General features: G+C 43.3%; 1 protein-coding gene across 2 annotated transcripts in view; it reads right to left on the bottom strand.

The window, feature by feature from the left end:
- Nucleotides 1–24787, bottom strand: part of LOC141129245 (interferon alpha/beta receptor 1-like) — an 86130-nt gene that overhangs the window by 10909 nt on the left and 50434 nt on the right. For both annotated transcript variants that reach the window (XM_073617155.1, XM_073617156.1), the window contains 4 exons: nucleotides 23899–24074; nucleotides 11721–11878; nucleotides 5131–5272; nucleotides 1551–1705 (listed from right to left, as the gene is read on the bottom strand). In XM_073617155.1, coding sequence (XP_073473256.1) covers nucleotides 1551–1705; nucleotides 5131–5272; nucleotides 11721–11878; nucleotides 23899–24074 — 631 coding nt within the window. The remainder of the gene's footprint in view (nucleotides 1–1550; nucleotides 1706–5130; nucleotides 5273–11720; nucleotides 11879–23898; nucleotides 24075–24787) is intronic.

Raw genomic sequence — 24787 nt, forward strand, 5'->3', positions numbered from 1 at the left:
ACTAAAGCCCCTGTTCCAGCTGAAGAAAAACAGCCCCAAAGCATGATACTGCTACCACCATGCTTCACTGTGGGTATTGTGTTCTTTTGGTGATGTGCAGTGTTGTTTTTGCAAACATATCTTTTGGAATTATGGCCAAAAAGTTCAACCTTGGTTTCATCAGACCAGAACACATTTTCCCACATGCTTTTGGGAGACTTCAGACGTGTTTTTGCAAAATTTAGCCAGGCTTGGAAACTTTTCTTTGTGAGAAAAGGCTTCCGTCTTGCCACTCTACCCCATAACCCAGACATATGAAGAATACGGGAGATTGTTGTCACGTGTACCACACAGCCAGTACTTGCCAGATATTCCTGCAGCTCCTTTATTGTAGCTGTAGACCTCTTGGCAGCCTGACCAGTTTTCTTCTCGTCTTTTCATCAATTTTGGAGGGACATCCAGTTCTTGGTAATGTCACTGTTGTGCCATATTTTCTCAATTTGATGATGACTGTCTTCACTATGTTCCATGGTATATCTAATGCCTTGGAAATTATTTTGTACCCTTCTCCGGACTGTTACCTTTTAACAATGAGATCCCTCTGATGCTTTGGAATCTCTCTGCGGACCATGGCTTTTGCTGTAGGATGCGACTAAGAAAATGTCAGGAAAGACCTACTAGAACAGCTGAACTTTATTTGGGGTTAATCAGAGGCACTTTAAATGAGGACAGGTGTGTACTGACTTCTATTTAACATGAGGTTGAATGGGATTGCTTAATTCTGAAAAAAGCTACATCACCAGTTTATAAGAGGGTGTGCACACTTATGCAACCACATGATTTTATTTTTTTTACTTTTGCTTCCCAACCCTAAAAGATTTCAGGCTTGTTTTTCATTTAAGTTGTACAGTTTATAGGTCACATTAAGGCCCCTTTCAAGCGATCGGACCGTTCAGGTGCACCTGTCAGTTTTGATGGCGGACCTGAACGGGCGCTCCATGTTAGCCTATGGAGCGGCGGATGTCAGCAGAGACATGTCCGCTGACATCCGACGGGTCCGATCCGCAAAAAGCAGACGGATGGCCCTATGTCCAGATCAGTCGCTGGCGGATCGGATCAGGTGAGATCTGATGAAAAAGGACATGTTGTCCGTTTATATCCGATCCCTCCATAGGCGGCAGCGGCGCCTGACAAGCCCCTCCCCGCTCAGTGAGCAAAGAGGGACCTGTCATCCGCCGGCTCAGCAGAGATCAACGGACTGATCTCCCGCTGAGCCAGCGGAAGAGGCGGACTCCATGGAAACGGAGTCCGCCTTGTGTGAATGAGGGCTAAAGGTAGAAAAAGTTCTGAAATTATTTATCTTTGTCTCATTTTTTTTACATCACAAAAACCTGACATTTTAACAGGAGTGTGTAGACTTTGTATATCCATTATATATACACACATACTGTACATACACACTTATTTTTTAAATAAATATTTTTATATTTTATGTTTTTAGTTATTTTCATAATAAAGGAAAAAAAAACAAAATCTGGAAGTTGCTACCCCTACATCTATTTTCTCTTTACCTTCTCAATGCTTGATGGCAGCTTGCTTTTAGGGAAGAATACATGCTTCAAGTACCGTTTCAAAGGGCAGAGACAGATGTAGAGACTGACCGAGATCACAATAATTGCCCCAAAAACAGACCCTATGATCCACTCTTTCACGTAAGACCGAGGATCTAAAAATAAAAGGCACACAAAACCAGCTGAGTAGTGTTACCAGTGAAGTGAGTTACCATCTAAAGATCAACTGTAGTGCTGAAACACAAAATATTCTTTAAAGTAGAAGTGCGTTTGTTTTATTTATTTGTTTATTTATTTTTTGGTTTTTCAATGACGATGATAAAATGATTAAATGGATGGTTGATGTTAACCACTTTTCTGCATTTTTTTGCTAGAAATTACTTTAAACCCTCAATTATATATTCTGAAAGCAGAGGCCCTGTAGAATAAAATTGTGGCAGTTGCAACTTTTTATTTTACACAATGATTTATGAAATGCATGTTTTCAGCAAAAATGCACTACAAATAATTTTAATCGCACACAAAACGATACCTAATTTCTTGGTAAAGTATAAAATATGGGGTTAAATAGATACAAAACATGTCATGTTTTCCAAATGTATCTTTTTTCAATCATAAGGGGGCCAACAAGCCCCCTATATGATAGCATGGTCAGGTGACAGGTACTCCTTATGGAGACATCAGGGGTCCAATATTTCCCCTGCCCTCCAACACAGATAATCATTCACAGATTGGCCTTGATTAGCTGCTTCCCTGGCTACTTCAACTGGGGAATGATGAACCTGGAAGTTATGCAATGCATGTTGCAGAAGCAGCCGTGAGCATGTTTTAACCCTTTAAATACTAGGATGTTTAAAAACGTAGCTTGGGAGACAGGGGTTAAGCCATGCCCCCTGTACTGATTCAACACCACTAATTTACAATAGCGAAGCTCCTCCCCATATTATTAAATCTATGGAGTAGGGCAGTGTATGAAAACCGTGGCTTCTATGGAGTAGGGCAGTGTATAGAAACTATGGCTTCTATTGAGTAGGGAAATGCATGGATGCAAAGTCTTCTATGGCGTAGGGCAGTGTATGAAAACCATGGCTTCTATGGAGTAGGATAGTATATGGAAACCATGGCTTCTATGGAGTATGACAGTATATAGAAGCCATGGCTTCAATGGGGTAGGGCAGTGTATGGAAACAATGGCTTCTATGGAGTAGGAAAGTGTATGGAAACCATGGCTTCTATGGAGCAGGGCTTGGGTTCCACCATCCCAGAGCATCAGAGTGCATGGAGCCAGTGCTGGCAGAGGAGGAAGCAGGGGCCACATAAGCCAATGCTTCCTCTGTAGCGCTGGTTCCTGTCCCAGGGGGAGTGATGCAAATTGTACTTCGCCTGGGACCTTTTTAGCAGCCTGGAGAGCAATGCCAGCAGAAGCTGGAAAAGGAAAATGTCAGTGTATTAAACATCACATACACTGCACATTTGCAATAGACATAATGTATTAGCATAAAAAAGGTTTATTAGGCTGCTTTCACACTGATCCGCAGGTGCAGCGCAGTGCACCTGTGGCTTTCCTGTGGGTTAGCTGCACTGAGCCATTGACTTCTATTATATTCTGCGGAATTGGTGCACTTTCAAAAAGTACACCACACCTGCAAGATATAATAGAAGTCTATAGCAAAGCACAGTTTAGACACAGATGCACTGAACTGTTCCTGCACTGTGGGTAAACAGCAGCGCATCAGTGTGAAAGTAGCCTTATAGGGGGCACAGGGCAGTAAGGGCTTGTTTACATTTGCAATTTGGGGGGTCGTATAACCCCATAATTGAGATGTGTTTTTACCACACACCGCCAGCCACTGGTGTAGCATCAGGGATCGCAATAGCAACCTGCCCCATGCTCCAGAGGGTCCACGTGGCCTCCCTGTCACATTCTGTTTTACATTTTGACAGGAGGGATGGCGAGGGTGGCTTATACCGGAACCAATTCTCTCCATTTTCCTCCTGCAAAGGCTGAAAGCTGGCTTCTCCTCCTCTTCCTCCTGCTGGCATTCAGCAACTGCAAGAGGAAATTGTTAAAAAAAAAAAAAAACTCTGAACCATTGCATTTCACTGCGGCCCATAAACGGTTACCAAATCACTTAAGTGCCTCTTGCTCTTCAAAAGGTAGAGCAAGGAGTAAAGCAATCAAAAAGCCCCACAACCAAATCAGCGTGTAGCATGTCCTAAAAATGTACGCATTTTTAACATATTTTCAGTATGGCAATGAGAAACTATAAGCATAAACAAGTGATAAGAAATTACATATAAGAATGCTATACAGTACATTCCCCTATCGTTCTGAAATTGCATGTACTTACTGTATGTAATACTGCCTGACCATACCCTAACACTCCTTATATAAATAAATTTTAATGCCTCATGCACATGAGCAGTTTGAGACTTCCAACGTAAGTAGCGGGCGTATTTCTGCACACGGGAAGGAGAGCTGCAGTGTACATACAATATCTACTCACAAACATAGATGGTAAAAACACTCATCAAGCCCCACCATGTGGCTGAACACTCCCAGACTGCCTGGAACCTCTAGCAAGGTGGGGGTTTGGACGACACCTGACCTTGGTGCCTGCTGGCTGACGCGTTTCGAAGGAAAGTTCTTCAGAGCCAAACTACAAATGGTTATTTAGCAGTACTTATACCTTCATTTACAATGCAGACACACCCATAACGTGAAAGCCAAGGCCCCTCCCTGAGGATGGGGATGGGAGGAACAGTTAATGAAAAAGGGGCAGGGATACGGAAGGGACCCCCGATAGAAAAATGGGTGGCGTCCCCGGGCTGTGTTGGTGTCAACAACCACAGTAATGGACGTTGTGTCATGTAGAAAAAAAAAAACTGTAATATATCAATATACATGAATGTAAATAATACCATGTGTCAAGAGTAATGTTGTGACATACCATAGTGAGGACTTTATGTGGGATGAGCAGGAAACGTTGTATATTCCCCTACTCCATATGTGTTTCAGTCCCTGCTGGAACGCAGGGAGCTTGAGGTCAGTCCAAAATAGCGTGTGCCTGGAACGCACGCCAAAGCCTGGGGCCGGAAACCCAGGCCGGATATGCGCACCAGTCGCTGTTTCTGGTTGCCACACCACTTTCCATGCAGTAAATGCTACATGAATCATCTGCCCTTACTCAAGATGGCCGTGGCTGGAAATGCTAGGAGGGCATTTTTCACAGTCATTTTTCAGCAAAAATAAAAAACACGGAGACATGAATGGATAGGGGAGTTGGCTTTAAATATAAAATTAATCAAATAGTGTTTTTTGGTTTGCGGTGCTCAGATACAGCGTAGTTCCGCTTTAACATCAGAAGACTCAAACTGCCTACGTGCATGAGGCCTAACATGCAAAGAAAATACAGGTTTTGGCCATTTTACTGCATCTAAAAACAAGGAATGACAATTTTTTATTTTTTTTTGTAGCTGGTAATTACAGTACATGTACCATGCAGTAAAAATGTAGTATAGATGCATTTAGTTAAACACACACACACACACACACACACACAAGCACGTGGATATGTACCTGTTGGAATGCAGTAAGTCTCACTATAAAGCCCGGTTCTGTTGCGATCTGCACATCGTGTATGTGCTTTCGCACAATAGGTTGTGGAGGGGTTCACAGCTTTTATCGTAAAGTGAGGTACTTTATCTTCCATAGTGATAACCTGCAAAATAAAATAAATGCATTTTTTTTAAAAACAATGAAAAAAGTGCCACATCACATCTAAAATTGCCACTCAAATATCATTAAAGGCCTGGCCAAAAAAAATGTTTTTAAAATGAAAAAAAAAAAAAACAGCTCTTTGTCGCAATTCTCTCTTCCTTTACTGTGCTGTTCTCCACAGTATCTCCTTTCTTCCTGTGCCTTAAGTGTCATTAAACCCACATCATAACAAACTATCAATATATGGTGTAATACATGCTGTTCATGCTCACTATGGGATTCATTTTCTGTATTCTGCAAAAAAAAAATAAAAAAAATCTGGTTGATTCTGCTGTTCACTGTTCCCACTGCAGCCTGAGATTGTGTAGACCAGCCATTGTCACAACTACGGAGCATCCTCCAGTTTCAGTTCCCTTCTAAGCTGTTAATTTCCTCTATTTTCTTATCTGTGCAGCCTACATGACTATAGAGTCATATATGTGGGTGTATACACTCCCTCTCTCCTCCTCCATGCCCAATAGACAGCTAAACACAATGGGGGTGGGAGATATTACATGTTGATTGATGGAGGCATCGCCTCCCTGTAATTCTAAGCACATACAAACAATAGACACAGGCTAGAGGCATGAAACCGGCTGCGATTGGCAGAACCCCTAGATAATCCACATCATGTTTTTGCACAAAAATAATAAAGCTTTGAGTTTAAATATGTATTTGTATGACAATTTAGAACACTTTTTTGATATTATGTTTTTTTACATTGTATTTCAAAGACTTATTTTTTTAAACATGTGACCAGCAGCAAAGAACTAGAAGTTCCTCCCACGGATGTTTCCCAGCAAGAGACTTGAAGGTAATATCCCTTCAAGTCTCTTAATAATTCTTTTTAATTGCCCAATGCTGGCTGGAATATGTAGTGAAAAAAGCCAAACCAAAATCGTCTTTGTTGTCCACTAGAGGGGGTTTCTCACATAGTTCTTGACAATCTCTATTGCTGATCTCTACTACTATCAAAGAATCCAAAGCCTTGCTGTCATACTCTTTAGCTAAAAATCTAGTTCTTAGAATGGAGGCCTCTCTAAAGAACTCATCTGAATTGGTGCAGTTCCGTTTTAGACACAAAAACTGACCTTTAGGGACAGCTGACAACCAGGAATGATGGTGACAGAAGTCCAAAGGAATGTAAACCATTCCTATCCGTTGGTTTGAAGAAAGCAGATGTTACAATTCTCTCTTCTTGGATTGAAATTTTCAAATCCAGGAAATTAATTTCCGTGGGACTCATCTCATGGCTGGGAATTATACCCCTATTGTTGTTATTCAAATGGGACAGGAAGACATGGGCAGACTGAACGTCTCCATCCCAGATCAAAAGGATGTTGTCAATGAATTTTGGAGTTTTTATATTGCAACTCCCTTCTTTTAATAAAATGTTTTGGGAAGACTTTCTACACCATTGGAGCCTTTCTTCTTTTTTTATATTATCATCTCCTGCTGCCCACATCACTGGGACTCCATTGGATGTCTATGGATCCTTCCGGAGGGGGACGCCAGAGCCTTCCATCAGTGAATCTTTGATTTTACTAAAAGCGCGGTTTGCCCCCCCCTGAGTAATGGAGGTCGCAGGCTTTCTGGTAAGCCTTTCATCTTAATGAGGTGACGGGAAACACAGATTTGAGCACCATATCCATGTTATATGTTGCACTTTGAAGTCACTATATTGGATTCCAGCTATATATGAACTTTTGTTATTTTTTAATATATATTTTTTTCATTTACACTGCCTTTTTTGCTTATTTTTTTGTTGTTGTTTAGAACATTATTTAAGGGTCACAAGTAAAATTTCATTCATTTTTATTCCTACAGCAGTGTTGGGATGCGGTGGTTTCTGCTGCTAAAAAAAAAAAAAAAAAAGTATGCACGCCACCACAACACAGTGGTGTGAACTGGCACCATAGGAAACAAGTAAAATTTCCTTTTTTTTTTGCATTGAGACTGAGCTGGATAAAACTGCCCAGCGCACCCCAACACAAATGGTGTGAATAGGTCCTTAGTGGGTTTTCTCAGTCCTGCTCCATCTCCCTGTGTACCTGCTTTGTGTTTACAATAGAAAGATGTGAGGCTGCCAAGTAGTGCTGGCAAGGGAGAATAGGGTGAGCCGAGCTGCTAAGACATGGACTTGAACCCAGCTGTAGGACTTCTGATGAGAACATTGATGAATTGCTCCATAGTGCTTGCAGCTACAGAGGTAAGCAAGTCCATGTATTAAAGGCATATACCGCTTGTAAAGATTATTTACAGTTGAACTTCAGGCAGACATAAAAATAGAAAAGAATATCTTTATTCTTTTCTTCCTTACCCCCTGAGTAAGGAAGGTCGCAGGCTTTCTGGTAAGCCTTTCATCTTAATGAGGTGACGGGAAACACAGATTTGAGCACCCTATCCACGTTATATGTTGCACTTTGAAGTCACTATATTGGATTCCAGCTATATATGAACTTTTGTTATTTTTTCATATATATTTTTTTCATTTACACTGTCTTTTTTGCACTTTTGTGCATTTTGGATGGGACTTTGGTTTCACCATACACTGTCGCATAGGACTGCATTATACCAATTGGTTGTATATAGCACAATATTATATTGCACTGCATAGTTGCATTTTATTTGAATATATGTCATTCATGTTTTAGGTTATATTGCACACTTATTATATTGTGTTGTACTCATTTTATATACGTTTTCTATGCACAGGGTCATTTTGTGCTTAAACTTAGCGCTGCACTTCAATATATTATATATATTATACACACACACACACACACTAGATAGAGATAGAGATAGAGAGATAGAGATATAAAGATATAGATATATATATAGAGAGAGATTATATATATATATATATATATATATATATATATATATATATATATATATATATATTATATTATTATTATACAGAATTTATATAGCGCTAACAGTTTGCGCAGAGCTTTACAACATGAGGGGAGACAGTACACTCAGACCGCGTACACACGAGCTGACTTTTCGACCGTATTGGTCCGACGGACCGAGTCCGGAGGACAATTCGACTGTGTGTGTGGGCTTCATCGGACCTGCAGCGGACTTTTTCGGTCGAAAATCTGACAGGCTTTAGATTTGGAACTTGTTTCAAATCTTTCCGACGAACTCGAGTCCGGTCGAAAAGTCCGCTCATCTGTATGCTAGTTCGACGGACAAAAACCAACGCTAGGGCAGCTATTGGCTACTGGCTATCAACTTCCTTTTTTTAGTTCGGTCGTACGTCATCACGTACGAATCCGTCGGACTTTGGTGTGATCTTGTGTAGGCAAGTCCGTTCGTTGGGAAAGTCCGTCGGAAGTCCGCCGAAAGTCCGTCGGATAGACCGTTGGACCAGTCCGGACGAAAAGTCCGCCCGTGTGTACGCTGCATTACAATACAAATCAATACAGGAGGGATCAGAGGGCCCTGCTCATTTATATATGTATGGAGAGGGAGATATATAGATACATATACACACACACACACACAATGTTTGGGGGTTATAAGTAATTTGCTAGCAACAAAAAAACTCAGATTTTTACACATACGAGAGAAGTGTCAGAATTGGCCCGGTAAGCAAGCGGCTAATTAAAATAAATAAAGTGCCATCATCCATATGCATAAAGAGAATGGATAATGTAAAACGGTGTGTGTTTGGTAACACTTTAAAATGACTCTGTGGCCATGCTAAGGATATTCAAGCATTTACGTAAAAGTGCTGCAAAACAAGCCCTTTCAGACTTCTGTAGCTGCGGGCATTGTGGTGTAATTCACTGTCAAAGTTGACAATAAAGGCACAAAAGGGTGATTCACACCAACAGCCGTTCTGAACACACAGTCGCTATTGTGAGTTAGGAGGACACAGTGATGAAGTGTTGAACCCGGCTTATTTTTTTGTTGTTGTTTAGAACATTATTTAAGGGTCACAAGTAAAATTTCATTCATTTTTATTCCTACAGCAGTGTTGGGATACGGTGGTTTCTGCTGCTAAAAAAAAAAAAAAATTAAAAAAAAAAGTATGCACGCCACCACAACACAGTGGTGTGAACTGGCACCATAGGAAACAAGTAAAATTTCTTTTTTTTTTTTGCATTGAGACTGAGCTGGATAAAACTGTCCAGCGCACCCCAACACAAATGGTGTGAATGGGTCCTTAGTGGGTTTTTCTCAGTCCTGCTCCATCTCCCTGTGTACCTGCTTTGTGTTTACATTAGAAAGATGTGAGGCTGCCAAGTACTGCTGGCAAGGGAGAATAGGGTGAGCCGAGCTGCTAAGACATGGACTTGAACCCAGCTGTAGGACTTCTGCTGAGAACATTGATGAATTGCTCCATAGTGCTTGCAGCTACAGAGGTAAGCAAGTCCATGTATTAAAGACATATACCGCTTGTAAAGATTATTTACAGTTGAACTTCAGGCAGACATAAAGATAGAAAAGAATACAGCGCTTGTGTTAAAAATCAAGTAAAAATCTGCAAACATCTGCAAAATCTGCAATAGTGAGATATTTGTCAACAGATGTGTATACATGTTGCGGTATCAAAAGTCATCAATAAATAAATTGTATCATATAAATGTCCAACGTGAAAAAAAGGTCCCACAGAAATAATAGTGAAAGCTATATGGTTCCAACTGCCAAGGATTGAAGATGGGTAAAGAATCCTTCCCTCCATCATAGAGGACAATCACCAACACCCAGATTAGATGTCCTCTTACCGGAATTCAGGGACCCTCTGGGAACAGGCAGGTCAAACAGGCTTATGGGAGTCCTATCATGACAAAACACGTAGGGCGGAGCGCCTTGACCACGTCATCGTGCTACCCAGAAGTGAAGGCGGATGTCATTTTCTGTGACCGGGATTGTTTGTTGGAGAACAGCGCGTGTTCTTTTCATATTTGTGAGTAGTACTCGTTTTTAATAAAGGATCTGTCTTAAGGTTTTATGATATTTAGTGTTTTTTTTATCCATATGTATCATATTTTTGGGAGTCGTGGCAACCACTCTGGGATTTTCGCTGAGATATCATCCCCATGGCTGTTGGGATTTGGCTGCAGCATTATTATAGGGAAAATTCCCATAAGCCTGTTTGACCTGCCTGTTCCCAGGGGGTCCCTGAATTCTGGTAGAAGGACATCTTATTTGGCTCTCAGGACAGGAAGAGATAGGGAACAGATTAACTGCCTGATTTGTATAGTATATTATAATAGAAGTGATTTTAAAACAACGGAGAAAAAGTTTAAATAAAGCATTTTCTCTTATAGAAGATCCACTCAGTGTGACGCTTAACCATTTGGGGGGCAAACCCCTGAACTAAAAGTTCACTTTAAACCACTTGCTTACTGGCCCCTTCCATGCCCAGGCCAATTTTAGCTTTCAGCGCTATCGCACGTTAAAAACGGAGCTGGCACTAGAGGAAGCAGAGCCAATGCTTCCTGTATAGTGCCGGTTCCTGTCACAGGCGGAGTGATACCAAATGTACTCTGCCTGTGACAGGAGTGATACAGGAAGCATCAGTTCTGCTCTCTACTGCAGCTGCATGCTTTCTCCAGTGTTGGCTCCTGTCACACTAATGCTAAGGGATGGGGGGGTTGAGAACCAGGCAGCAGTACCCACCATCAGTACGCACCAGTAGTACCAGCCAGCAGTACCCACCCTGGAGGACGGCCAGCAGCAGCCACCAGCCATACCCGCCTGGGGGACAGCTGCAACCAGCGATACTTGCAGGACTCCTTAGGAAGAAGTAAAGATTGAGGTGCAGGTAAACTGCAGTGCATCAGTGTGAATGCAGCCTCAGCCCCCTTTCACATGATCGATCCGATCAGGTTCGCCTGTTGTTTTTTTTTAGGTGGACCCAATCGGACCCTCCATTCACCTCTATAGAGCGGCAGATGTAAACGGACTTGTGTCGGTTTACACCCGCCTATCGCCAATCCAATCCACTTAAAATAATAGAGTAGAGCAGCCAGTGTCCGTGTCTGCTCTGCATATGCAGAGCGGACGCGGACCTGTCATCCACCCGCTATGCTCATTTAGGCCCGTGACTGGATACCTAGTTGCTGAAAGTGGCCCTCACTCATCAAAAGGTTGGGCATCCCTGGACTAAGAGTACACTGATCAGCACATTTGTAGTCCATTGAGAATTACAAGCCTTGTGCCACAGTGGCAGACAGAACTTGTAATTTATTAAACAGAGATCTGTGAATGAATGACCTGACTGTGCTGGTGGAGCACGCAGCCTCGCCGATTTTAAAAGTGACAGCAGCTGCAGGGGAGAGGAACCTCCACCTGTTGTCACAGGGGTGTTCGGTCCTTACCGACATGTTACCCTCTAAACACAGGTGTAACATATTGCTAAAGGTGAATATATCCTTTAACACATGACTTACTTCCATAGGTGTTGAATTTTTCCAAGTCTTCAGGTGATACATCCACGTACAGTATCCACGGAGACCTTCGTGCCTAAATCCTTCAGGTGATTCAACAGCAATGTGTAAATCATTGTCCTGTATAGTCAATTTCAGGTTTGTGGGGGGTCCAATCAAAGCTTTAAAAAGAAGAAAATATGTCAAAGTATACAACATATTACTTTGGAAAGGTGAGTCAGTCTGAGTTTTGTTGCAAGCAATGCAGAGTAACACAAAAAAAGAAAGGAGGGTGGCCTTTGTCCAGTACCGAACTCCGAGATAAAAAATTTAGAAGCAAATCAAAATTCCTTTTTGCTTTCGCTGCCAAATCCATTTTTGTTTTTTTTTATACACGCTTAAAAAAAAAAAAGAAAAAAAAAAAAAAGGACAATCATGTTAGACCTGAAGATTACATAAATCATACAGTTTCTGAAAGCAGACACCTTAGAGAATAAAATAGTAGTAGTTCAATTTTTTATGTCACACAATATTACCACAAAGGTCTAGCAAATGAAAAAGTTCAGTGAAAAATATACTAAAGTTAAATTTTAAGGCACACAAACACAGTAAATGACCCATTCTATTATGGGTGAAATATAAAAGATGAGGTTGCATTGAGTAAATAGATATCCAACATGCAGATCCTAAATTTGCGTGCGCCCATGAAATGGCAATGGTGGACTTGGAAGCAGGATGTTCCTGCAAGGTACTATGGGTAGGACGAATACAGAAGCCATCTTCCTGATAGAAGCTGCTGCATTGAGGCAGTCTCTAAAGACTCTGTCCAGGCAGTGAAGAGTAACTTCATTTGGGTGCTTTGGAGTAGGGCACAATGAGGAAATTACTATGTCTTCATTGATGTGGAATACTGATACCACTTTAGGAAAAAAGGACGGCCTTGGGCGTAAGGCTACCTTGTCCTTGTTAAAAATGAGGAATGGATCTTTGCAAGAGATCTGCTAGTTCAGAGATGCGCCTGACAAACATCCAAGAAGGCCACTTTGAAGGAGAGATCTTCTATCTAAAGGGTCATCTCTGATGGGTTCAAACTCAAAGTATGGTTTCTGCAGGCAGAGCAAACCAGACTGAGGTCCTAAGGAAGCACTGGGTGCTGTAAGCAATCGAGATACACCATGAATAAAGGTTTTGACAAAGAAAAGTGAGGCCAGAGGTTTTTGGAAAAGAATGAACAAGGCTGAAACCTGTCCTTTAAGAGTGATTAAGGCCAGGTTCTGGTCAAGACCATTTTGTAGGAAGACCAGAATACAAGTACAGAGTAATCTCTGGGACTGAAATGCCTGCGTTCACACCAGGTAAAGACGGATGTCCAGGTATAATAGATCTTTCTGAAAGAGGTTTTTCTTACTTTTGGCAAAGTAGAAATGACAGACTCAGAGACCCGTCTGCCCCTTAAGACCTAGCCTTCAAAGGCCATTTGGTCAAAGGATAAGTTCACCTTTAAAAAATGAATAAATGCACATTTTTTTGCAGTTAAAAAATGTGCATTTTTTTCTTTTTCTTAGGAGCATGTAAAGTATTGCACCTGCAAACAGTAGACCGCGGGTGCAGTGCAAGACTCCTGTAGGCTGTCAATGTAGCGGTCTGCTCATACCTTCGATACGGGCAGGCAGTTACCTCAGTCCAGGAACAATCGATGAACAATGAGGATGCTCACCAGCGCCCTTAGACCCCTTTCACACCAAGGCGCTTCAAAAACGCCCTAAAACGCCTTAGCGTTATTACTGCGTTTTTACAGCGTTTTAGGGGCATTAGCGTTAAAATTGACGCAACGCTGCAGGCGTTTTAACAGCGTTTTTCAAGCGTTATTGAAGCATGTGTTATTGACGCCATCTTTCTGCTTGCATGTTTATCCTTTGTGATATCATGTAAAACAAGCAGTGTCTTGTAAAGTAACAAGCAGTGTCTTGTTTTACTTCAAATCTTCATTTTTCTGGGATTAATTCTTTTTTTTGGCACTTTAATTTTGTTTTTTTGGCACTTTGATGGTCTGTTTAATCATTCTGACCTTCCCACAAGTTCAGTCCTGTTGTTGTAGATGCTCTCTTTTCTGCTTGCATGTGTACCTTTTTGTGAGATAATGTGAATTTTCTCCAGCTCAGGGTGGATTATAGGCGTTATTCAGGCGTTTTTACAGCGTTTTCAATTCATTTCAATGGAGAGGGGTGTTTTTGAAGCGCTTTTTTCAACGCCCAAAAGCTGCTCCAAAGATGCTGCTTGCAGGACTTTTCTCAACGCCCCGCCAGCGCAACGCCTCAGTGTGAAAGGGTCCACTGAGATGCATGGGGAGCGTTTTATGAGCGTTATTTTTAGCGCTAAAATGCTGCAAAAACGCCTTGGTGTGAAAGGGGTCTAAGACCCCTTTCACACTGGGGCGGTTTGCAGGCGTTATTGCGCTAAAAATAGCACCTGCAAACCGACCTAAAACTGCTGCTACTGTTTATTCAGTGTGAAAGCCCTAGGGCTTTCCACACTGAAGCGGTGCGCTGGCAGGAGAAGAAAAAAACTCCTGCAAGCCGCATCTTTGGAGCGGTGAAGGAGCGGTGTATTCACCGCTCCTAAACCGCTCCTGCCCATTGAAATCAATGGGGCAGCGCGGCTATACCGCGAGCGGTTTTAACCCTTTTTCGGCCGCCAGCGGGGGTTAAAACCGCACCGCTAGCGGCCGAATACCGCTGTACCGCTGTTTTACTGCCGACGCCCCCACCGCCCAGTGTGAAAGCAGCCTTATTGTTCATAGAGAACTACAAGCCGTCAGCCGCAAAGGCCGTCGGTAGGTGTAGTCTATTTATTCACAGCACTCTGTGAATGAATGATGCGGCCATGTGGGCAAAGCCTCCCACGGCCACGTTCTTCTCAAATTGTGACAGTGGGTGTGGGGATTAGGGGGGAAAGCTGCAGCAGCAGGCACATGTTACATTTTCTACCCTAAAAGCGTGTGGAACATGTAACATGTTCCCGAAGGTGAACTTATTCTCTAACCACTTGCCCACGGGGCACTTATACCCCATTCCTAACCAGGCCAATTTTCAGTTTTTAGTGCTCTCACATTTTGAATAATTACTCAAATGAAATTTTTGTCTTTTTTTTTTTTTTTTTTACACAAACAGAGCTTTCTTTTGGTGGCATTTCATCCTCATTGGGTTTTTTATTTTTTGCGCTATAACTGAAAAACGATCGAAAATTTTGTAAAAAAAATAAAGAATAATAATAATGCATTTTTCTTTGTTTCTGTTATAAAATATTGCAAATTAGTATTTTTTCTTTATAAATTTTGGACAAAATTTATACTGCTACATATCTTAGGTAAAAATAACCCAAATCAGTGTATATTATTTGGTCTTTGTGAAAGTTATGCTGGCCATACACAGAAAATCATTAGTCAAAAACGTTCGGAATTTTAAAAATCTGTCGAACATGCATGTGATAACACCATCATTGTAGCAACAGATGTCGCCCAATTATCGATCGATAACAAACAGTTCATTTTACCTCAATCGATTATACAGTCAACGGAAAATATGCAACTAGCTTTTGACCTTTGGGAATCCTGCCACTGAAACACGTCATATCGTTGCCATGCACGACTTATGCCGTGTACACATGAGCGGACTTTTCCACCGGACTGGTCCGACGGACCAAGTCCGGCAGACAATTTGACCGTGTGTGAGCGTCATCGGACCTGCAGCGGACTTTTTCGGTCGAAAATCTGACGGACTTTAGATTTGGAACATGTTTCAAATCTTTCCGACGGACTCAAGTCCGGTCGAAAAGTCCGCTCGTCTGTATGCTAGTCCGACGGACAAAAACCGACGCTAGGGCAGCTATTGGCTACTGGCTATCAACTTCCTTATTTTAGTCCGGTGTACGTCATCACGTACAAATCCGTCGGACTTCGGTTGATCGTGTGTAGGCAAGTCCGTTCGTTGGGAAAGTCCCTCCGAAAGTCCGTCGGATAGACCGTGGGACCAGTCCGGTCGAAAAGTCCGCCTGTGTGTACGCTGCATTAGTCGTGGATTGTGGTCCAGCTATGGATGCTCAGAGGAAGAGGAATGCTGGCAATACTGGCACTGGATAAGGAGGCAACAAAAAAGGTCTTTCTGTTCGTTGCTTGTTGAATTGACTTCCGAGGTTACATTTTAACACGCGCATGTGCTACATAGTTACATAGTAGGTGAGGTTGAAAAAAGACACAAGTCCATCAAGTCAAACCTATGTGTGTGATTATATGTCAGTATTACATTACATATCCCTGTATGTTGAGGTCATTCAGGTGATTATCTAATAGTTTCTTGAAGCTATCGATGCTCCCCGCTGAGACCACCGCCTGTGGAAGGGAATTCCACATCCTTGCCGCTCTTACAGTAAAGAACCCTCTACGTAGTTTAGGGTTAAACCTCTTTTCTTCTAATTTTAATGAGTGGCCACGAGTCTTGTGCTGTCAATTTTTCAAACAATTTTTGATGGATTACACTACTAATCTTTCAAAAAACAATCGTTTTGAGGGGGGAAAAAAAATCCGACATTGCGGTTCCTTTTTCCATTAAAATTCCCATTTTGATATTCAAAATTAGCCCACTAACGTTTCAAAAGTCGAACAATCGAATGTATCGAACGCTTTTTTGAACTATTTTCTAACCGTGTATGAATTATTGAGTCTACAAGTTATTGTGCCAATCACTGAAAATTGATCACACCTGATCAGACCTGATGTACTGACGGCCTCTCTCATTTCTCGAGACACTAACAAGCCAGGACAGTACAAATACCCCCCAAATTACCCCCTTTTGGAAAGTAGACATTCCAAGGTATTTAGTAAGAGGCATGGTGAGTTTTTGAAGTTTTAATTTTTTTCCACAATTCTTTGCAAAATGAAGATTTTTTATTTTTTTTATCACAAAATTGTCATATTAACAGGTTATTTCTCTCACATGGCATATGCATACTTGCAACTACACCCCAAGACACATTCTGCTACGCCTCCTGAGTATGGCGATACCATGTGTGAGACTTTACACCCTGACCACACAGAGAGGTCCAACATGCAGGCAGCACCGTCAGGTATTCTAGGGGCATAAATTACACATTTAAATTTCTTGACTACCTCTTACACTTTTGAAGGCCCTGGAGCACCAGGACAATGGAAATGCCCCAAAAATGACCCAATTTAGGAATCTAGGAGGCACAATCAGTCTTTTGAACGCGTCATTTTTTTTCCACAAGTTTTTGCAAAATGTGGAAAGAAAATAACGCATTTTTTTTTTTTTTTTTAAACACAAAGTTATACCGTAAGATATTTCTTTCTAACACATAGCATGTACATAGCAAAAAATGACACCCTGAAATACATTCTGTTACTCCTCCTGAGTATGGCAATACCACGTGCGAGACTTTTACACAGCCTGGTCACATACAAAGGCCCATCATGCAGGAAGCACCGTCGGGATAAGCACTGATGTGCCATGGATGTGGCACGGATGAGCACTGTAGTGGCATTTATGAGGCACGGATGAGCACTGTAGTGGCATTTATGAGGCATGGATGAGCACTGTAGTGGCATGTATGAGGCACGGATGATCACTGATGTGGCATGTATGAGGCACATATGAGCACCGATGTGGCATGTATGAGGCACAGATGAGCACTGATGTGGCATGTATGAGGCACAGATGAGCACTGATGTGGCATGTATGAGGCACGGGCGAGCACCGATGTGGCACGGATGAGCTATAGATGGGCACGGATGAGCTATGGATGGGCACGGATGAGCTATGGATGGGCTCATCTGTGCCCATCCATAGCTCATCCGTGCTCATCCATAGCTCATGCATGGGCACGGATGAAGCACAGATGGGCATGTATGAGGCACGGATGAAGCACAGATGGGCATGTATGAGGCACGGATGAAGCACAGATGGGCATGTATGAGGCACGGATGAAGCACAGATGAAGCACAGATGGGCATGTATGAGGCACGAATGGGCAAGTATGAGGCAGGGATGGGCATGTACTCCACATTGGCAAAGGAAGAAAGTAATGTGCACAGCTCTGCTCTTAGACGGCAAGTTGACTGCTAATCTATTTTTATCAAAACCTCACCCCATACACACTTCAGCCTGCCATCTCAGAGCAGTCCTGTAACTTCTATAAGTGTCTGGTTAAAGCTTGTAGGAGGCGTTTTCACTCTCCCACGATTGTTCTATGAGAATGCAGGACTCCTGACCCTCTGTCTGGATAGTGCTGATTGGCCCTGTGCTAATCACATGCACTCTCCCAAAAAAAAAAAAAACACACCAAAACGAGCATGTGCAAGCCTGTCCCTTGGCTCTGCAAAGATCAGGATTTATATTGGAGTCAGTGAAAGAAGGAGATGATCAGAGGAGACAGGATCGAATACCCTTTTTACACAATGCAGAGGATTAACCCCTTAGGTTCCACAGAGAGTATAGCAAGCATGCTTTGCTGCATATACACACTGGGTTTAGTAACACTTTGACTTTGTAGCCCTAACAACAGGTTCATAGGAGCTGGGGGGTGAGAAATGTTCCACGACCTCCTCTAACACCACCTCCAAGTCCTTTCTATTCCCTTCTATGCCTGCTTCTTCTAGGGCAGGCATATTGGAATCCAATTCAGGTAAAGAACGTAGAGAAGTTTTTGAGCCCTGGACAGTGATGACTGTATTAAAGTAATTTGTTGGCCGAGGAATTGTTACATAGATGCAGAAAAGTCTTCTTTAATCAGGTAGGCCATTTTTGCATGCCTCAGATAGAGCTAGAATAGGATGCAGAGACTGGTGTAAAAATTGGGTCCTGCTCTGCTGCAAGTGAAGCCTTATCACTAGAAGATTTATGCCGCGTACACACGGTCAGACTTTCTGGCATACTTGGTCCGGCACACTTTCTGACGGACTTTGTCCGCCAGGTGCGCCGGACTTTAAAACGGACGGACTTGCCCACACATGACCAGACTTTCCGGCGGGCTAAGTCCGACCGTCTTTCCGACGGACTTTCGCCAGAGTTACGGCGGACTTTCAGAATGAACGGACTTGCCCACACACGGACAAGTCCGTTCATTTTGAACGTGACTCAGGTGCGACGGGACTAGAAAAGGAAGTCAATCTTGCCGCTTTTATCGGCGAGATTGACACCTTGCGAGCCCTTAGGTCTGGTATGGATTATAAAGGGAAACCCCTACGCCGAAAAAACGGCGTGGGGTCCCCCCTAGAATCCATACCAGACCCCGATCCGAGCACGCAGCCCGGCCGGTCAGGAAAGGGGGTGGGGACGAGCGAGCGCCCCCCTCCTGAACCGTACCAGGCCGCATGCCCTCAACATGGGGGGTGTGACGTTTTAGGGGGCGTGGTCAACGTGACCACGCCCCCTAAAACGTCACAGTCCCAGTATGCCCAGGGACTGTGACATCATACCGGGGCGGGGTCTCCGCCTATATAAGTCACAACGGAGCCCTCAGGGAGCAGTCCAGCCGGAGAGAGCGCCGTGTCAATATCTGGAGAAGAGAAGAGAAGACAAGAAGCCCAGAAGTCCGGACCTCCGCTGGCAAGAGAGCTACCTGAAGACAGCGGAGGGGCCGGCCGAAGAACTGGAACACCGGGAGAAGAGGCCGGAGAGAGCGGAGAAGAACCAACCAGACGCCGGGAGAAGATGAACCGGAGGGATCCCCGAAGCCGGAGGAAGATCCCCCCCCCCGGGAGCTGTTTAATAAATGATTTTAAAAACCTGTGTAGTGTGTTTTATTATTGACACTTTTCCCTAGGTGAATGGGTAGGGGTACCATGTACCCCATACTCATTCACATAGGGTGGGGGGGCCGGGATCTGGGGGCCCTCTTATAGGGGGCTCCCGGATTCCGATAAGCCCCCCGCCCGCAGACCCCGACAACCAACGGCCAGGGTTGTCGGGAAGAGGCCCTTGTCCTCATCAACATGGGAACAAGGTGCTTTGGGGTGGGGGGGCCCGCCGGGCGCCCCCTCCCCCAAAGCACCGACACCCCATGTTGAGGACATGCGGCCTGGTACGGTGCAGGAGGGGGGGGGCACTCGCTCGTCCCCACCCCCTTTCCTAACCGGCCGGGCTGCGTGCTCGGATCGGGGTCTGGTATGGATTTTAGGGGGGACCCCACGCCGGTTTTTCGGCGTAGGGGTTTCCCTTTATAATCCATACCAGCCCTAAGGGCCTGGTATGCCCCGCGCTCGCCGCAATAGGAAAATTTGTTTTTCCTATTGCAGCGAGCGCGAGATGCAATACCCTGCCCTCGCGTCGTATCTGGTCCGTTGGACCAGCATACACACGAGCGGGCTTTCCGTCGGACCAGCACACAGAAGAGCGGACTTTCCGCCCGAAACTGAGTCCGACGGAAAGATTTAAAACATGTTTAAAATCCAGGTCTGGCGGGCTTTTGGGAAAAAGTCCGCCGGAAAAGTCCGCCGGAGCCTACACACGGGCGGATTGTCCGGCAGACTCTGGTCCGCCGGACCAAGTATGCCGGAAAGTCCGACCGTGTGTACACGGCATTAGTCTTGTGTGGGTCTTCAGGACAGCTTTTGCCATGGCTCCCTTTTGCTTGGTTTCCACCATTGCTAGGCAAACTGAAAAAAACATCTCTTAGGAGTGAGGGTGTCCCTTCATTGGGAAGAGGCTTTGGGGGAGACTTGGTAGGCCTTAAGTCTTAAACTGAAAGGAAGGACTGAACGTAGGCTTACAAGTTGAAGCATGGGTAGAGCATTGAGGAAAGGGGATTTTGTAATTTTCCACTGAGAAAGAAGAACCTGGGCTGCAGTGGGGCGATGGCGATAGCATTCTTTCCGGTTTTTGGTTCGAACCTCTTCCCCTCTCCCTCCCTGCCTGTCAGGAATCCCCAGTGTTAACAGAGTAAAAGTGGTCGCAAAATGCTAGAATCCTCTCTATTACAGTAGTATATAATGTAAAATATGTGTGTTTCTGTAATCTAAGTGTGTCAAATACCTTCGTGACCCGCCGGAGTTGTCTTTCCCACTCTGAGCACTGCAGAGGGAGGGGGGACGAGATCCCCCGCTGACAGCTAGGAGAAGAGGAGAGCAGCGGCGCTTCTATGGCACGGCTGAGCTGTCTTCCACCGCTCCGAGCCCTGCAGGGGGGCTGAGATCCCCTACTGACAGCTGGGAGAAGAGGAGAGCAGCGGGAGATCAGCTGAGCGCCCCTGTATCAAAGGTATTTGACTCAGATTACAGAAGCACACACCTTTTACATTATATACTACTGTAATAGAGAAGATTCTACTGTAGCAGTTTACAACTACTTTAAACTAGGGCTTATTTTCAGGGTAGGGCTTATATTGCAGTCCTCCCCGAATATCACAGTAGCTCTTACTTTTGGGGAAACATGGTAGTAGCCATAATGCAATCATTTTCTTTTATTAAAATATTTAACCACATGCCGACCGGCCCATAGCTGAAAGACGGCTGCAGCGCGGTCGGCTTATTAAGAGTGGACTTCCTCCCAGAATCCCGCTCTCGCGTGCCCCCTGGGGTGCGCACCCTAGAACATCCGTGACCGCCGGATCCAGAGGACCCGGCGCATCGCATTTTCAGCCAGCGATTCCCTACACCATAGAAATGATCATAGTGGCTGTTCCACTGCTTGATCGTTCTTACGGGAGGCGAGAGGGGACGTCCCCCCCTCCGGTGCTTCTACCGACTCACCGCTACGATCGAAGCCAGGATCTTTTTTTTAATATTTCAGGCTTCCCAGCCTAGAGGTGAGATATGGGGTCCTTTTGATCCCATATCTCACTGTAAAGAGGACCTCTCATGCCATATTCCTAATACAAGGGATGTTTACATTCCTTGTAATAGGAATAAAAGTGATCAAAATTTTTTTTTTTTTAGGAAAAAAGTGTCAAAAAAAAAAAAAAAAAAAAAAGTAAAATGAACAATAAAAAAAAATAAAAAATTTTAAAGCACCCCTATCCGTGTGCTCACATGCAGAAGCGAACGCATACGTAAGTCCCGCCCACATATGAAAACGGTGTTCAAACCACACATGTATCGCTGCAAACGTTGGAGCGAGAGCATTAATTTTGGCCCTAGACCTCCTCTGTAACTCAAAACATGTAACCAGTAAAAAATTTTAAAGCGTCACCTATGGTGATTTTTAAGTAGCGAAGTTTGGCACCATTCCATGAGCGTGTGCAATTTTGAAGGGTGAAATGTTAGGTATCTATTTACTCGGCATAACTTCATCTTTCAAATTATGCAAAAACATTGGGCTAACTTTACTGTTTTGTTTTTTTTTAAAGCACAAAACCGTTTTTTTCCCCAAAAAAACGCGTTCAAAAAATTTCTGCGCAAATACCGTGCAAGATAAAAAGTTGCAACAACCGCCATTGGATTCTCTAGGGTCTTTGCTAAAAAACATATATAATGTTTTGGGGTTCTATGTAATTTTCTAGCAAATAAATGATGATTTTTACATGTAGGTGAGAAATGTCAGAATTGGCCTGGGTGCTCCAAAACGCCTGAAGGTGCTCCCTGCATGTTGGGCCTCTGTATGTGGCCAGGCTGTGTAAAAGTCTCCCACATGTGGTATCGCCGTACTTGGGAGTAAGGCCCCTTTCACACTGGGGCGGTGGGGGCGTCGGCGGTAAAACAGCGCTATTTTTAGCGCTGTTTTACCGTAGTTTTTGCGGCTGTATTCGGCCGCTAGCGGTGCGGTTTTAACCCCCGCTGGTGGCCGAAAAAGGGTTAAACCCGCTCGTACAGCGCGGCTATGGCCACGGTATTACCGCGGTATAGCCGCGGTATAGCCGCGCTGTCCCATTGATTTCAATGGGCAGGAGCGGTTTAGGAGCGGTGAACACACCGCTCCTTCACCGCTCCAAAGATGCGGCTCGCAGGACTTTTTTTACCGTCCTGCCAGCGCACCGCTTCAGTGTGAAAGCCCTCGGGCTTTCACACTGAACAAACAGCGGAGGTTGTTTAGGGGCGGTTTGCAGGCGGTATTTTTAGCGCAATAACGCCTGCAAACCGCCCCAGTGTGAAAGGGGCCTAATAGCAGAATGTGTTTTGGGGTGTAATTTGTTGTATGCATATGCTGTGTGTACGAAATAACCTGCCAATATGACAATTTTGTGAAAAAAAAAAGAAAAAAAAGATCTTGATTTTGCAAAGAATTGTGGGAAAAAATGACAACTTCAAAAAAACTCATCTTTCTAAATACCTTGGAATGTCTTCCTTTCAAAAAGGGGTCATTTGGGGGGTATTTGTACTTTTCTTGCATGTTAGGGTCTCAAGAAATTAGATAGGCGGTACTTCAGGTGTGATCAATTTTCAAATATTGGCACCATAGCTTTTGGACTCTATAACTTTTACAAAGACCAAATAATATACACCAAGTTGTACTTATTTTTACCAAAGATATGTAGCAGTATAAATTTTGGCCAAAATTTACGAAGAAAAATTACTAATTTGCTAAATTTTATAACAGAAACAAAGAAAAAATTCATTTTTTACAGAATTTTCAGGTCTTTTTTCTTTTATAGCGCAAAAAATAAAAAAACCAACGATGATTAAATACCACCAAAAGAAAGCCCTATTTGTGTGAAAAATAGGACAAAAATTTCATATGGGTACAGTATTGTATGACTGAGTAATTGTTATTCAAAATGTGAGAGCACCGAAAGCTGAAAATTGGTCTGGTTAGGAAGGGGGTTTAAGTGCCCAGTGATCAAGTGGTTAAACAATTCTACATTATGGTCACTAGATGGAGCTGATGATCATTAAGCCCCATACACACTATCAATTTTTCTGCTGAGTTTGTCCTTCAGATTTACCAAACCATATAATATGAGGTCAAACCTTAGGAGTTTCAATGTGTATGCAATCAGGCAGACCCTTGCACGACATGGTTTTGGTAAATCTGAAGGAAAAACTCAGCAGAAAAACTGATAGTGTGTATGGGGCTTAAGGGATATTAGTATTACAAACATGGCATATGGCAGACATTTGTGGTGGCCATGCAAATAGTTAGGCATTCGCACTGCGAACGTTCTATACATAGACCCCTAAGACTGGTTAAGTGTGATACACAAAGCACAAGCAAATTTACCAGAGAATTTCTTTACAGGTATATTTATGGCAACTTACTCTCTTCCATGGGATTAAAAACGACCACGTTGGAGTTGTGTTCATCTGTTTTGGCATTGTAAACTGAAACAAGTAACTTCGAATTTAAATAGAAATATAAGCTGGACACATTGCACTCCGGAGTGGTGATATTTTCACATCCTTTCAGTATACTCCAATTATTCTGAGAATTGAAGCTTTAAAAAAAAAAAAAAAAACAAGGAGGAAAATATTCTTAGTTCCACACAAGGAATAAAGTATTCATAAAACATAAGCATAGGCGTGCGCACAGGGTGTGTCGGGTGTGCCCAGGCACACCCTAATCCCCCCATGCGCATTATTGTTATCGTTCTGTGTAGCAACAGGAACATGGGAAAGATCTCCCTCTTACCGGCTCTGCCATAAGAGAAGTGTTTATCCTTTTCTCTTTCACTGTGCCAGCAGAGAGATCAATGTGCTGGGGTCATATATATGTAGATACATACACATGCATGTATGTTTGAGCTTAAGGGTGCACACCCTAATGCATTAGGCTGCGCACACCTATGAACATAAGGTGAATGGAGGAAAAGAAAAAAGCAGTTTAAAAGTGTAATGATAAAAAAAAAGTTATAGGTGGAACCTGATGGACTGAATCAGTATCTGGCTTATGTTTCTTGTCTACTCCAATAGTAAGATCTCCCTGTTATAATTCCTTATTCATTCCCACCCACCTTTGTCTGTTCCAGCTCCCTCATTACATAAAACGGGTGCTGTGATGTGTCTAGGAAGTCATGTACAGCACCCTAGCTCCTCCTACCAGCCATGATCTGCCACCATTGTGCAGAGAAGAACAGAAACCCAGTAATAATGTTAATAAATAAGGTAAATAATAAAAATGGTTTTATTTAAAAATGTCGTTGGCACATTG

Source organism: Aquarana catesbeiana, linkage group LG02 (assembly GCF_042186555.1).
Source record: "Aquarana catesbeiana isolate 2022-GZ linkage group LG02, ASM4218655v1, whole genome shotgun sequence".
In the NCBI taxonomy this organism is placed as follows: domain Eukaryota; kingdom Metazoa; phylum Chordata; class Amphibia; order Anura; family Ranidae; genus Aquarana; species Aquarana catesbeiana.